We start from the raw sequence: 14,983 nt of genomic DNA on the forward strand, positions 1-14,983 counted from the left end.
TTCACAAAGGCCTAGCCTAGCTTTCAAGAAGTGGGTCAGCTTGACACATCCCATGTGTTTCTGAAAGCCTGCAGTCTTTGAGCCTGCTCATCTATGGTAATGGGCACCCTACCAATGCACGGACTGGAAACAAAATGCTGCCTGGTTTGCCAGGGGTACTTTAAAATGTTTACCGAAAGTGCGTAACTTGTAAATTTCCATCCTAAACATCATCTAAGAGGATGTCCTATGGTGCCCAGCCCACAGCAGTTTCCAAACTCGGCAGTTTTGTGACCCACCTGCCCCTCGTTAGTTAAAAGGGTTAAATTGGAACTCTTCCAGCCACTCACAGGAGTCAGGCTGCCGATGCACCCAGCCAGGGCAAGGGGAAAAGGAGCACAGTGTGCTTCCGTCCGTTAGTCCAAGGAGGCTGGATGATTAGCTCTTTTCTTCTTTCATTTCATCTTTTCCTGTCCTTCAACCTCACTTCACTTGGTTACATACCGCATCGGGATTTTTTAGTCCAGGCTGATCTGGCCAAACAAACTTTTTTACTGTAGAAATTCTGGCCACTGTGATTTTTTTTCAGTCAGTCTTCAATGGCTTTTCTTATATTTCAACATTTAAAACATGCCAACTTGCTTCCACCCTCAGCAGAAATTCACGATGACTCAGAAATGGATCTCGACCCGCTAGCTAAGAATCACTTCTCTAATAGTGTTATGGTTTGATATCTGTTTTCACAAAAGGAATAAACCAACGTGTCTCCTCATATTTTCTATCCTGCTCCCGCATAAATTTGTCTTTGAATAAAACACATTCTATTCAGCTTGGAGGGCATTTTATTTCTGTGCTCATTTTGACATTTCAGTTAGAATACGATGCTTGTACAGTAGCCCAGACAGTGGAGACTATAAAATCTTCTATTTATGATCTATCCCAATGAACAGATTTTCAGTTGTCCTTAAACTGCCTTTTAATACTCAGCAAAAAAACGCCACCCTATGCAGAAAATGATCAAAAATAATTCTTCAGTGTGGAAAGAGGATATGGTAAAGAGCTATGAATAATACTTTGGAAGAAAAGCATGAAGTTAACTATGAATAAGCTTTAAACTCATTAACAAAATGCAACGAAATTAAAAGAAATTGGACTATAGAGATTAAATTTGGTGAGATTTTGTACAAAGAGTGGATCATACTTCTATAAAACTTGGGGTCCCCATAGATCACGGTGCCCATGTACATATCAGAAAGGTAAGAACAGAATAGAGAACAAGCCTGCTCCCGCTGTGTATACACGCTGGTGTTCAAGTACCAAAACTAAACAGATATATATCTATACCTGTCCCTATATATTGTTTTTCATATATATATATATACACACACACACACATTTATAAAAAAATACCACAACCAAAGATTTGGCAAACGAGAGATTTGTAATCACTCTTGGTCTAAGATAGGCACAGGTATAGTTGACTCATACAACAAAATTATTTCTATTAGCGGATTGCTCAGTTTTATAAAAGCAGAAGCACTGTGTTATATGTGAGCAGCAATATAGTAATACTGTAAATTGCAACTTGATTACCATTTGATTCAACCAAGTTAATAGCTGATGATGGCCTATAATTCATATGTGATTCATTTTGGCAAGTCTTTCATTTGTCAGTTCATCAAGCCTATCCTATATATGAGCAATTAAATTAGCAGGAAAAAAAATAGTCCAAATAGCAAAGGGCTCAGCAAAAAAATCTCCGGGTAGTTTGAAGAGGTCTATCCTTAACACTGTTGAAATATCATAGCCTACTTCTTTGTGGTTTTCTTTTCTTATTAGGACCAGTAATTCAGCACAGTAGGTACAACAATAAATAACACACTGCTGATTTCCAAGCAGCTTCTTGAAGCAGGGAAAATTAATTCCAAAACAGTTACAAAGAAACCATGCATTGGAAAAACTTAACCAGAACTACTAAAAAAAGAACAGCAAACAGTTACCATCACTACAAACAGGAGATAGTACATTTCAGAGAGAAAGTGGCCGGAAATTTGTCAGGCTGGCAGCCGAAGCACACATACTAAGTTCATGTGTGACTGGGAGGCTCGGTCCTACAGAGGAGACAAAGGACACGCACAGAAATAGACTCATAAGGAGAATCCTGCCTCTGTGTCTTGATGACAGCCAGAATGCTATCGGCATCACTGGCACAGATGGCCATAGCCCACTTACCCACTCTTAATGAAAACACAGAGAGCAGCCAACACACAGGATCCAGGAGTTAAATTAACCTCAGCAATGTCGAGGCCATGCAGAACGCGCCGTTGTGAGAAGAGGATGTGCTTGTGCAATCAGGAGAGCTTTATTCTTACCGATGCTGTCTGGAGGGCGTCAGTCAGGGGCTGCTCTCCCCTGTCCTCTGGCTCTAGGTTCCCCGAGGAGAGCCGACAGGCATACCGACAGTGAGCTGATGGCCATGCAGCACGTCTGCCTGGAGGACCTGGGTCCTGGAGTGACCGAGGGAACTGATCACCTGCACTCACATTAAAACCCATGTCCGACATGTTGACACCATGTTGATATGTCCAACGGGAGGCCAAAAAAATACCCTCGCTTGCTGGAATGCTTGGATTGCATTTTATTTGGTTGAAACGGTCACTACAAGTAAACATAAATAAAAAACAAGCATACAGAAGAAAATCTCTGCATATGGAGTTAGGCCTAACTAGGCTTTTCGGCAAAGCAAAATAATTTCTGATTGATCTATCTATTGAAATTCTTTGAAAGTGTCAAAAAAACCCCACCTGAAAACCAAAGAGATTTCGGTGGACTAGTTTACAGTTTACAGTGTTTCAAAAGGCCTTTGACTAAATCCTTAAGCCAGAGACAACTCAAGCAGCTAAGTAATCACTGGGCGAGGAGAAAATTACTATCATGGCTCAAAAACTGGAGATGGAAAACAAAGAGCAGAATTCAACAGTGAGTGTCTGTGATGGCGGAAGGTTAACGACCGGCAGCTTCAGGGCTCTGTAGCAAGTCTCGTATTGTTGCTGTATTTACCACTGATCTAGAAAGAGGACTGTATTGTGAGATATTAAAATTTGCAGCTGTCACAATTATTTCAGTTAACCAAGACAAGAGGGGACTGTGATGATGAGGAAGTCCTAAAGAAATAGAATGGATCATGTAACGGTGAATTAAGTTCAATATTGAAAATGCAAAATAATGCATGTTAGAAAGGAACATGAGTACCGCTTCTAAATCTGACAAGTTCCAATTCATTTACATCAACTGAAAAGCAGAAACTGGGCATTTCTGTAAATATGTGTGCTCTCTCTAATCCTCACAAAGCTGTAGTCAGAAAACAAATAAGCTAATAGAACACAGGAGGAATAAATAACGTACTGGTTAATACTGAGTATTAGAATGCCTCTACATAAAGGAATTTATTTTCTCCTCTGGCGTAGTCTATGGTATATCCTGCCTCAGAAAAAGCAGTGTGGATGAGTCTGTCTGCAGGCATTTTTGGGAGAAAAGGCGTTTATAAAAACCAATGGATTTGGATTATTTATCCTAGGAAGGTGGTACATGACAGGATAAAAGCAATCAGGGTAGGGAATAATGTCAAGAATTAAGCTCGGAAACACCTGCTCTCCTGTCCTACTGTACAAGAAACAGGAAGTTGACGGTGGCAATCTCAAAATGGGTGACATGAAGTATTTTTGCACAAATGCTAAGTGAGCCACGACTCAGGAAGTAGCTATGGCAAAAAAATTTCTTGAAATTCAAAAAAGAGTTAAGACACATCTACACTTATGAACATAACAAATATAGCCCCCAAAGTTTATGTTAGCCAAATACCGTAATTTTTTTAAAATTTAACTCTAAACTACTAAGCTTCATGGTTTACAACAACCTCTAGATATTAGAAAGCAAACTTAGATCTAATGGGAGATAGCATACTAGTGCCAGGGTAATTGACCCTCGGGCACAATTCAGCATGTGTTTTGACATCCATCCTAGGCATTTCTACTCTTGTATAGTTTGCAGCTCCTTTTGATAGGGCATTTTTAGATAATTGCATTTTTTCCAGCCATGGATGCTACTAGACATCATGGAGCAGTCTCATGTGACAGGATATTTTGGTGACTACAGGCAAGAAATGTGTAGCTGCTTACAAGCCTTTGTGAGCGTCACACCTGCATTACGTCACCAGCCATTTCACACAGGTGAAGCATCACTAACCTCCTCTATTTCCTGCTTCTGTACCTGTTCTCCAGCATGCTGGCAGCTGGAAATGGTTTGTGAAGCGCCCAACGTTTCAGGCTCTGGACCTAACTGTAAAATCCCCTTCCTTCTTCCAATGTTTTCGAAGTCATGCTTGCCTGCCTGTAGATGTTTCACTGCTGCCATGTGAAAATATCAGTGCAGGCAATCGCTTACTAATCAATGACATTAAGTATAGGCAAAAATATCCCTCAAAGCACAAAACAAAGGAGGAAAAAAACCCCCGAACAAACCCCCCAGGAAAACTGTCTGCTCCTGCTGTCCTCATCAGCCGAGACATTCACAAGCTTTCCCGCCTCCTGTGGGCCGCCCTGCTCCCGCTGGCACTTCCCCTTGCCCCCGTGCCCTAGCGCGGCCCGCAGGGCCGGACGCGAGGGCGGGCAGCAGAGACGGGCCGGGCCTGACAGGAGGCACCTTCCCAGCCACCCCAGGCGCGAGACCAGCCTGTCGCCATCTATTTTCTCCACCGATGGCGACACAAGCTGCTGCTACTGCTGCCACCGCCGCCGCGACGCCCCTCCAACCCCCCCCTCCCCGTTCCCTCAGCGCTTCACCACCTACCCGCCGCCACCGCCCTCGCGCCTCGGCGGGCGCCCCCCGCCCAACCGCCCAGCCTCGCGCCCGCCGACGGGCGGAGGCTCCGCCTCCTCTCCCCGCCCTCGCGCCGTCGCGAGCGCGGGAGGAGGGGGCGGGAGGGGCAGGGACCCGGGCTCAGCTGACTCGGGGACGCACGGCGGCGCCTCGCGCCGGGGCTGGACAGAGCGCGCGCGCGCGCGCGCCAGCCGGGAGGCGGGGAGCCAGCCCTGCCGCGGCGCCTGGCGCGCGCTCTCCGCCCGCCTCGCTTCCGCCCGGCGCCGCTGCTCTCCCCGCCTCACTCGCTCCCTCGGCCCGGCCCGGCCCGGCCCGGCTCCGCCGCACCCCGCTCCCATCGGGTAGCCCCGCGGGCCGCCGCCGTCGTCATCGCCCCCCCCCCCACCCCGCCCCCTTCCGAGACGCTCCGGTTGGGGGTGACCCGCCGGCCAGAGCCGCCGGCGGCCGCCTCGCTCCGCAGCGCCCGGGCCTGCCCGTCGCTCCGCCCCGGGCCCGTCCGGTGACAGTCGCGATCGCGGGAGGTGGCGGCGGAGGAGGAGGCCGGAGCCGGGATGTCCGGGCAACAGCAGCCGCCGCCGCCGCCGCCGCAACTCCCCTTGGCGGCCGCCGCACCCCCGCCGGCGCCGGGGATCCCCTCTGCCGCCCCCGGCCCCGCACCGGCCGCCGCGCTCCTGCTCCACCCGCCGCCGCCGCCGCCGGCCACCGCTGCGCCGCCGCCACCCGCCGCCGCCGGCAGCGGGCCCGCGGCGACGGGGGGCGGCGGTACCGGCGCGGCGCTGGGCCTGTCGGCGGGGAGCAGCAGCAGCAGCAGCGGCAGTAGTGCCCCGGCGCCGTTCCCGCACGGCGACCCGGCCCTGAACGAGCAGGAGAAGGAACTGAAGCGGCGGCTGAAGAGGCTCTACCCGGCCGTGGACGAGCAGGAGACGCCGTTGCCCCGCTCCTGGAGCCCGAAGGACAAATTCAGTTACATCGGCCTCTCCCAGAACAACCTGCGGGTGCACTACAAAGGTGAGGGCCGGCCCGGGCCGGGCCGCCGCGACCCCCCCCTGCCCCGGCGGAGCGCGGGGGCCCTCCCTGGGCCGGGGGGCTGCGGGCCGGGGAGCAGCGGCCCGACCCCTCCGTCAGGCAGTGGGCACAGGAGTAACAATAACAGGAAATAACACACGCTCCTGTCCCTCTTTCTTCTCCTTCTGTGTTCTCTGATCCCCTGAATTGCCCGCAGCGTGGAGAGCAGGGTCTTGTTTTTCCTTATTTTAGCTTTATTTTCTCTCCTTTCCCCTCCCCCCGTCTCTGTCGCGGTCCGGGGGGGCGAGGGGGGGCAAGGGGCCGCCCTCGCCTCCTTATGCTTCTGGAGTGGGCATTATGTAAACTCTGAGACTTCCTCCGTGGATTCAGGTATCACCAGAAGGTTTGGGTCTGAGGCAGGAGAATAAAGGAGAATCGGCATGACGTGTCCTGTTTATGGTAATGAGCGAGAAAAGAAGTGGCTTGCTTTTTTTTTCCTCTCGAGAAGAGCAAGGGTTAAATGGAGTTAAGAGCAGCAAGCGTTAAGCTATTAAACACGGAAATGACGGGAGGGGAAAGAACAGAGAAAAACACGGTTTATTTTTAAACTGTGAAAAATGGAATTAAAGTCACTGGTAATAGTCTTGCCTAACTATTGTAGAGACTACAGAGTGATTTGAGGGAAGGAATGACAATAGGTCTTACATTAATAAAGGTGACTTTATAACTTTCTGCCTAGACGTTTCATAGTTAAAGTTACTGATTTTCAAAGAAAATGTAAAAATCAGAGTATGCCTTTGTATAAATCAGCAAGAGGCAATAGAAGAAAAACTTGCGTTGTTTGTTATGAGATGTCATAAAACCTGGAAACATAAGTGTACACTCCGACCTGAAAAAACACAGACACATCTGGTGTTCTAGGCCCAAGTCCTAAAGTAGAAGTGGTGTGGATTCAAAACCACTTCTGAGTTGGCTGTGAAGAACTGGATCTTTTGTCAGTCTGTAGTCAAATGAACGTAATGGGAGGGGAAAAAACCAACCTTGCAATTACCCTTTCTCAGAGTTTACAGTGGAGAAATTCAAGTGAAATCTCGATAAACATGTTACTGTTTAATCGGAGGAGGAAAACGGCAGCACAAACACATGGCACGATCTGGCTGCCATGAAAGGATTAAATGTACTCTCAGAGACTTTTTTTTTTAATAGAGAGGCTTTATTATTGCATACAAAATACTCTGTTAAAAATGCTAAGTTTAATACACCATACAAAGAAAATAAAGGAGGTTGACGAATATAGAGCAGGTTTCTGGGAGGCACTGAGTGATTTAAGGACATGTTTTAATACTCAACTCTGAATTTCCTGGCTTTTGTTCAGTGTTTTATGACCTTATATTTTTAGAAGCATTTTGTATTTTCTGGTGCTTAGTGGCTGCGGGTTGTTTTTTTTCTCATAAGATGATCATAGCTTTATGGCGATCAAGTCCTTCTGCTGGTTAGTTTTGTTTTGACCAATTCTTTTTGCTCATGAACTAGAATTTAGAGATGAAACCTGTGTCAGTGTAATTGTAGAAGTATATTTTCAAGCTTTCTTTGCGCTATCCCTGTTTTTCCTCACTTCTCTCCTTTGCCTTAGTGTTTAAAAAAAGAAATTCATTACCTCAAAGAAATTACAAGAGGCTCAGCATGTTTCTGAAGTGTAGGTAACATAGGAGATACTGTGGATACTCTAACAGAAGTCATAAAGCACAGTTAGTAGGTTATAATAATAAAATACCTTTACTCTAGCTCTTAAACAATAGTAAGTGATGAAGGTTGAAGAGTTCCTAGATTAGCCCAGAGGACTGTGAAAACGAGAGGTGCCAATATAACATGTATACACTTTTCTTTCTCCTAACTGCAAATGGAAGTGAATGGCCTCTTAAGTGGCCCATCTTTTCTTCCTGGTAATTTAATGAAGGTGGCTATTAGGGCAGCCCTATGATATGTTACCAGCCTGGCACCTGGAGTTGCTAACTGGGCTAAGCGATGAATGGTATCAGGGCATTCCTGCCTCAGAACTGGGGGAAAAAACCCAAGCCACTAAAACATCTGCTGCCTTTTCTCCCTCCTGGATCCTTCAGCCCTAAGAATACAATAAAAGGGAAGAAAATGAGGAGGTTCAGTGAGGAGAATAAGGGAAGATAGCAAGTAAGAATGTGCTTAGCACTGTGAAATGTTGTTTCTACAAATCAGTTGCAAATAGAGGTTTCAAAAGAAAGCATTCAAAGTATCTTCTTGTGGAATATTGGCTCTTTCAGTGCTTCTGAAGCTATCTAAGTAGTTCTGGAAGAACGGTAGACGTTTTTGTTGAAAGGAAATTTGAATCGCACATTAAGCATGGATAAAGATCTGTTGTATTCTTGACCGAAATACTCAGGGAAGAGAGAGAAGACAGATCGGTCCAAAGAAGCCAGTAATGAAAAGCAATTCTTACTATTTTCTATTACTGTAGTATAGGTACTTTCTACACTTAAGCTTCCTCTGTTGCCTCCGTAGATTTCTGGCTATAGAACTGTTTTTCTGGAGTAATTACCTCCTGTCTGTGACTGATAGGAGGCAGAAAGTGGTAACATCAGTGCTTTCCCTCTACCCTGGATGTGTTGCGGATACTTGCCTCTGAAAAAAATGGTGTGGGGGGGAGGAAACAATCAGAACAGAAGCTTTCAAAGTCATTTTTTCATATAACTAGCTTCATAATTTTAATGTGCTGATGTATTGTGAGCAGTGATATTTTTGTTTCATTGGTTTGTGAGAGGAATGATGGTCCTCTCTATGTAATTTTGAAAATTCCTTTCATTTTCTTGCATACCAATGCACAACTTGTATGGAAACATGAGCTGCAGTACATGTCTCTTTCTACCCATTGCAGCTGTGATGCTTTGTGTACTGCATTTCTGGACCTGAAGCTTTTTGCAAGCATCCTAGAGAGTGCTTAAAAATCAAAGCTGCCACAAAACCAGGCATTGATCAAGCAGTGGAGGTTTAAAGAAAGGAGTACAGTCTAGCATCAGGATAACAGCTCTTTAAATTTTGTTGGGGGTCAACAAAACCTGAGGGTCAATGCTCTTTTGTGTTATCTCTCAGAATCATAGTGTTACTTAAAAAAGAGAAGGAAAACGTACATGGGGAGGTGGTTGAAGGGAAGATGCATTGACTGCTGTGTCGTTTACCAGAACAGGCTGATTTCTTTCTGCAGTGAGCTATTCTGTTATACTTTTAGAAATTCTGACTCTTGATCAGAAAGCTTTGTCAAAATCTGGGTATGAAGTACATATGCGTTGGCATCAGTGATATTGTAATATATTAAAGACTATCCCCAAGGGTATTTCTGTTTTTTAGATGGACAGACGTACATTTGTGTTGCTGCCAGTTAGCTGTGCAAGCTGATAGAAAGCTAACACTGTTCTAGTGATTGTTGTTCATGGTATATCTATGTAAGGGAGACATAAAAAACAGTATCAGAAAAAAAATTACATGATTTCACTTAATTGTAATATTAATAGCTCTGAGCTGTAGGTGAGTAGTAGAGAAAGCATAAGGGTTCAGACAACTGTATGCTACATGTAAAGCAATTACCGCACAAAGCTATTACGGTAAGACATCTTTAAAAATATTCCTACATATTTCTAAAATATTCAGAATTAACACATGGATCTTGTTGAAAAACAGAGATTTTATAAATGCTGTATGTAATATGAACGTTCCACTAGACAGACAAGTTCAGTTTCCAGCAGATAATAATCTATGCTATGTGGTATAAGGAGATAAAAATACATACTCAATGCATATTGTAACCATGAAAGAAACTACATACAGAATTAGGTAAACAGACTAAATCATTAGTGCTAAAATCATGGAAAGTCCTATAGTAACTTCACTTAAGTTAGCCTTGTGACAATTGTCCAAAAAAAGCTGAGGAAAGTTATGCAATTTTGAGTAAGCTGCCATTGCGTGAACTTTTTCTAATGTATCACAGGCCAGGAAATCTTAGCCAGACATTTATTTACAATGCAGTTGCCTTTGAACTGTCTCTAGTGCCAAACTTAAAAAAAAAAAAAAAAATCTATTTTGGTTTTTCAGTGCAAACTATGCATCCCAATTTCTATAATAAACAGAAGAGGATTCTATACTAATAGTTCTTTGTTGTCATTCAGTGATACAAGGATGGTGTCAATTTTTCTGGCAGAAAATACTTGAAGTGCATTCAGTGCACTACAGTATGCCTGTTTTGGACACCTTTGTAGCTCTGAGTTGTCCTGCTTTTTTAAACTGGGGAAAAAGTTGAAGTAAAATCAGTAATTTGCACACATCTTTTTTTTCTTGTCTCAGTGAAACTTTCCTAATGAATTCAACAGAAGATTAGGCCTTGATTATTTTATTTTTGGCAGTGTGAGCAAGTCATTGAACCACCTGTTGGAAATAACTGCAGTTCAGCTTATGTAAACTTCATTTAAGGATTTAAACTGTATAAACACACTTACTTTTGTCTAGGTAGACACTCCCATAGACTTCTTTTGGATTATTTGGTGCATATGCATTACATACTTATATTTAGGTTCAAAGATTATATTTTTGAAAGCTGAAATGGCTTCTCCAAATATGGTTTTATCTGAATTGGCTTTTTTCAGGTAGATGGAATTTAAATTTAGATTAATTTCAATTTAATTTCGCTAAAGGACTGATGATACTACTTTTAGTAAAAAAAAATCAGTGTGAATGCTTAAAGAATAAACTAAAGCTTTACTCCTTAAGCATCGTTGACTCATGATTGTTAAACACTTCTAATGAAAGCCCAATCGAAAACAATTCTGGTAATTGAACTTACCTATGATCTGGTTTACAGTGTAATGTTCAAGCTTTGTACACCTATTTTCCCTTCTCTGCCCTAGTGCATCTGTTTGCAGAACTCTCTTTTTAATACTGAAAATGATTAATTTTTAGTGTTAAATAATACATACTTTAAAAGTATTCTTTTAAATACTTTAACTATAGCTTGCAACAATGAAAGAGGTCTGTTTTAGGGAACATAGGGCAATGTTCATATGATCTACTTCAGGCGTTTGGAACCTCCAATTCAGAAGTTCAGAGTTGGGTGTCAAAGTTCCTTTTTATTCACAAGCAAGGAAGTGGGGATTCAGGTTACCAAAGAATGTGGCAGCAGTATATAATGTCAAGCTAATGGGCCACTCAGCTTGGTATCCCATCAGTGACAGTGGCCATAAGTGAGTGCCTACGGAAAAGTCTAAAAACATGTTGGGCATATATGGTATATCTTTGTTTTACCCTCTCAGTTTCCAGCCATTTTAAGCTGAAGGACATCCTGAGCTAAAGGCAGTTTCTCAGTTAATTTCTGTTCTGTTGCCCGGCGTCCACTTAAACACTAGCATCTATAACATCCTTTGGTAAGAAATTTTGCAGTTCAACTACCTGCTCTGTAAAGAGCCTCTTTCTTGTTTTAAAGCTGGCTGATAACTAGTATCTCTTGACTCTTCATGTAATTCAATGTAGCTTGGTGGTACTGAAAGTCTCAACTAGCGTGTTGAGACAATGTAGAGGTATTTGGAATATTTGAAAGTAGTTAACTTCCGGATGCTGTTGAATTTGCTGTTAGAAATAATAACTGTATGTAACTAAAATAAAAGCAGTAGTAAAATGGGATTCATAGGAGATTATATTAAAAGGACAGCAGTTCTAAATTTAGGGTGTCTTCTGTTTTAATGCGATGAAAGTAGTTTTGGGCACTGACTTCCCCAAGCACGTTGCTTCACCACATGAAATGTTTGGCAATGCTGGTAAGGTATCCTGTTACTTCTGCCCCTGTGTCAACCTCTTATTTGCAATGTGACAGCTGTGTGTGGCTGTGTTGTGAACTGGATCAGGGAACTCATCTGCTGCTTAAAAAAATCTGGTAGGTTTCTTAAAACCCAATCAGCTAATCAATCTGGTTTGTGGTATGTCCTTGCAAATAGCTGCCTGGATTGGGGAGGGGGTGGGAGAAGGGGACTAGTTTCAGGAAGAGGTGCTAAGAATACCTTAAACTGGTATTGTTTCCAAACACTTAGATTGTGATTTCACAAAACAAAGTCTGCTGGGTAATAGATGTACATTTTCAATAATATTTGGCTAGTTCCTACTACTTTAGTCTTCTATGTGGAAGACTTGCCCAAATAAGGAGGCTGACTCAGAATGAAACTACACAGATTGTCAAGTGCATAGAGTAACCAAGGGAACTTCTTTGCAGTCTATTTTAAAAAACCTAAGGACATTTAAAAAGAAAGTATCTTTCCTTCCCTCCTCCGCTCCGCTCCCCCCCCCCCCCCCAATGCATCATTTAATCAGAGATATCTGAATTTAAGGGATCTCTCAGGAGTTTAATGTTCTGCCCGTAAAGTTTTGGGTGCCTTTTAGCTGAAGTATTTCTGCATACTTAGAATGATAATCTAATTTATAGTAGCTAAATAGTGAGCTATCAGCACTTGAAAACCAAGCAAACCTATGGAAGCTCTAAGGTTATGTATTTGGTTATTACCTTGGTTGACACAGCCTGAGGAAATAACTTAAAAGTAATGAACAATAAAACATGCATGCTGTCTGGTGTATGGAGGAGTAAATTACTGTTTTTTCCTCATGTGAGACTTCTGAAAACAACATGCAGAGATAGGTAATACGCTTAATATTGTAAAACCTGTGAGGTGATCAAAGGATCTTTATATAAAATGTTTAGTAGTGACATATGGAAGTGACCAATGCATTTGCACCCAGAAAAGTAAGATAGTTGTCTTAAGGCAGTAACACACAGAGTTGAACTAGTGTAGGTTAAACTTAATCTCACTGAGTGAAGAATTCGTGCTGTGCTAGCAAAGTTTTGGATACAAATGCGGCCGTGGGGAAATGGAGAGTTCTCCTTGGTTGAGTATATGCCATTTGGTAAGAGATGGTTGGTGCTAGCTCTACAGGCAGATAAGCGTTTACTGTTTTATCAACATTTACACTAGAGGGCTCTCTGGACAGAGGTTCAGTAGTGCAGGTCAGCTGTGTCTGATCTTTCTGGCTGGCTATGGGTTACTTTCCTGCAGTTTCTTCCTTGCTGTATGACCTGACTTGCTGCACATGAGACATGATTAATCTGTGCCTGAGCAATAATTCCAGTGTTAATGCCACTGGAAGAAGTGTGTATTTTTTTTTTTGGCATACGCAGATGCCGCAGTTGCTATGCAGGTGCAGTAGGCCTCCCTGTCTGGACTGGAGATGACAGCTGGAATGCTGCAGCCCAAGTGATTTGTACAACACACTCAAAACAGTCATCTCTCTTCATCATGCCTGAGATCCACACGGAGAGTGGGCATGGGATCTGCGTGAATTATTCTTATGGCAACGACAGTCTGTTCCTGGTTGCCATCTTATTGAAATACCTCTTGGCAGGATCCAATATACTTGCCACCTTGCGTTCTCTTTTTTTTTTACCTTTGGTTTTTTACCTTTGGTTTTTTACCTTTGGTTTTTTACCTTTGGTTTTTTACCTTTGGTTTTTACCTTGGTTTTTACCTTGGTTTTTACCTTGGTTTTGCTCTTTTTTTTGGCGCGCTCTTTTGCGCGCTCTTTTGCGCTCTCTTTTTTTTTTACTTTTTTTTTTACCCTTTTTTTTTTTGTTCACTCTATGTCCTGTGATGCTGTGTGTGACTTTCACACAATAATTGAGGGATTTTGGTCTGTTTGGGAGAGATTGAGCTTGCTTGAACAGGTTGCTGCTAAAACAAGTCATCTGGCCAAAAGCCTGCTTCCAGGTTGCCTTTGGAGCAAAGGGCTGTGAAGAGGGTGACACACTCAAGAGAGTTAGTCTTAGTGGAGTGCAAGTGGCTCTCCGGTTTAGGTTGAAAATCCCTAGAGTAGACAAGAGCTGGCATTGGGCATTCTTGTGACAGAGCTGATACATAGTGAGCCTTATTTAAAAAAAAAAAAAAGGGATAGGAGCTGCATTAGCTCAGTTGCAGGCTGTAACACTTAATGCTGTCCTGAAATAACATTCAAAACATGGAAATGAATTATGAGTCGTACGTTCTATATAATGACTGATGTTTATTCTGAAGGACATTAGAATTAAAGTATCTTAAATAACTTGAAGATTCAGAAGCACGAAGCATTAGGTTAAATGCTGTTATATCATGTTTCAGTCTATCCCTGTGCACTTGAGAAATCACACAGTTCTTTCAAACCCAGGTGGGCTTTTGTCAATTATGTTACTTACTCTGGTGAAAGTTTTTTCTAGCTTCCCTTCAAATAGTTGTAGAACCTTTTAGAGTAGTATATCCAGAACTTCTAATAGCATGCTTAGTTGCAGTACAGGTGCCTACAATGAAAACTTAATGTTGGAAGAAAATATTCTAGCATAAAAATGAGGCTGATTAGAATATTGTATATTGTTTGTTCATTACGTAAGCCTTCTGTTCTGAGTAGTTGGTGTGTATACCTTTGAGTCATCTTCTGCAATCTAACATACATTTTTGTTGTTTTGAATGCAATTGTTTTTCAGGTCATGGAAAAACTCCAAAAGATGCTGCTTCTGTTCGAGCTACACATCCTATACCTGCAGCCTGTGGCATATACTATTTCGAAGTTAAAATTGTCAGTAAGGGAAGAGATGGGTAAGCATTGAGTGCATTATTAATTAATTATTACTTGAAATACTGTCTCGCATCATCTTTCTTTCAGTCAACAGATGTCTTAGGTATCAAAACTATTTTCATATTTTACCACTTTTTATATAGCTTAATTCCTTATTAACGAGAAGTTGCACTCTGATACTTGGTTTTTTTAGGGGAGTTGATTGTGGTATTTATTGTCCACAAATCAGTGTACACAATAAATACCATAACAGCATCTTCTCATTTTCTCTTGACAGAGAAGTTAGGGTTTGAATGACCATAGTTTGACCCTGCTCTTACCTTTAAAGGTGTTGGTTTTTGACTATATGGCTTTACAGACTTTCACGTAATTTTTACGAAGTCTTTAGGGTGTGCAGCAGACCAGCTTACCTCCTCAGTGCAGTCTTTTCATGGATGTCGTATCAATTTTAAAACAGAAA

At 42.8% G+C, this 14,983-nt stretch overlaps 1 protein-coding gene and 1 long non-coding RNA gene across 3 annotated transcripts in view; one reads left to right on the plus strand and one right to left on the minus strand.

Moving 5' to 3' along the window:
* The window catches only part of LOC142079130 (uncharacterized), a 13,098-nt gene extending 8,190 nt beyond the window's left edge, over nucleotides 1-4,908 (minus strand). Inside the window, exons 1-3 of one of the 2 annotated variants that reach the window (XR_012672516.1) lie at nucleotides 4,828-4,908; nucleotides 2,212-2,637; nucleotides 1,980-2,090 (exon numbers count right to left, since the gene is read on the minus strand). This is a non-coding gene — a long non-coding RNA (uncharacterized LOC142079130). The remainder of the gene's footprint in view (nucleotides 1-1,979; nucleotides 2,091-2,211; nucleotides 2,638-4,827) is intronic. The other variant, XR_012672517.1, reaches the window with a different exon arrangement.
* A 384-nt stretch (nucleotides 4,909-5,292) lies between these two features.
* The window catches only part of RANBP9 (RAN binding protein 9), a 42,005-nt gene continuing 32,314 nt past the window's right edge, over nucleotides 5,293-14,983 (plus strand). Inside the window, exons 1-2 of the mRNA XM_075142792.1 lie at nucleotides 5,293-5,865; nucleotides 14,432-14,543. Coding sequence (XP_074998893.1) covers nucleotides 5,409-5,865; nucleotides 14,432-14,543 — 569 coding nt within the window. The 5' untranslated portion in view covers nucleotides 5,293-5,408. The remainder of the gene's footprint in view (nucleotides 5,866-14,431; nucleotides 14,544-14,983) is intronic.

Source organism: Calonectris borealis, chromosome 2, assembly GCF_964195595.1.
Source record: "Calonectris borealis chromosome 2, bCalBor7.hap1.2, whole genome shotgun sequence".
Classification (NCBI taxonomy): domain Eukaryota; kingdom Metazoa; phylum Chordata; class Aves; order Procellariiformes; family Procellariidae; genus Calonectris; species Calonectris borealis.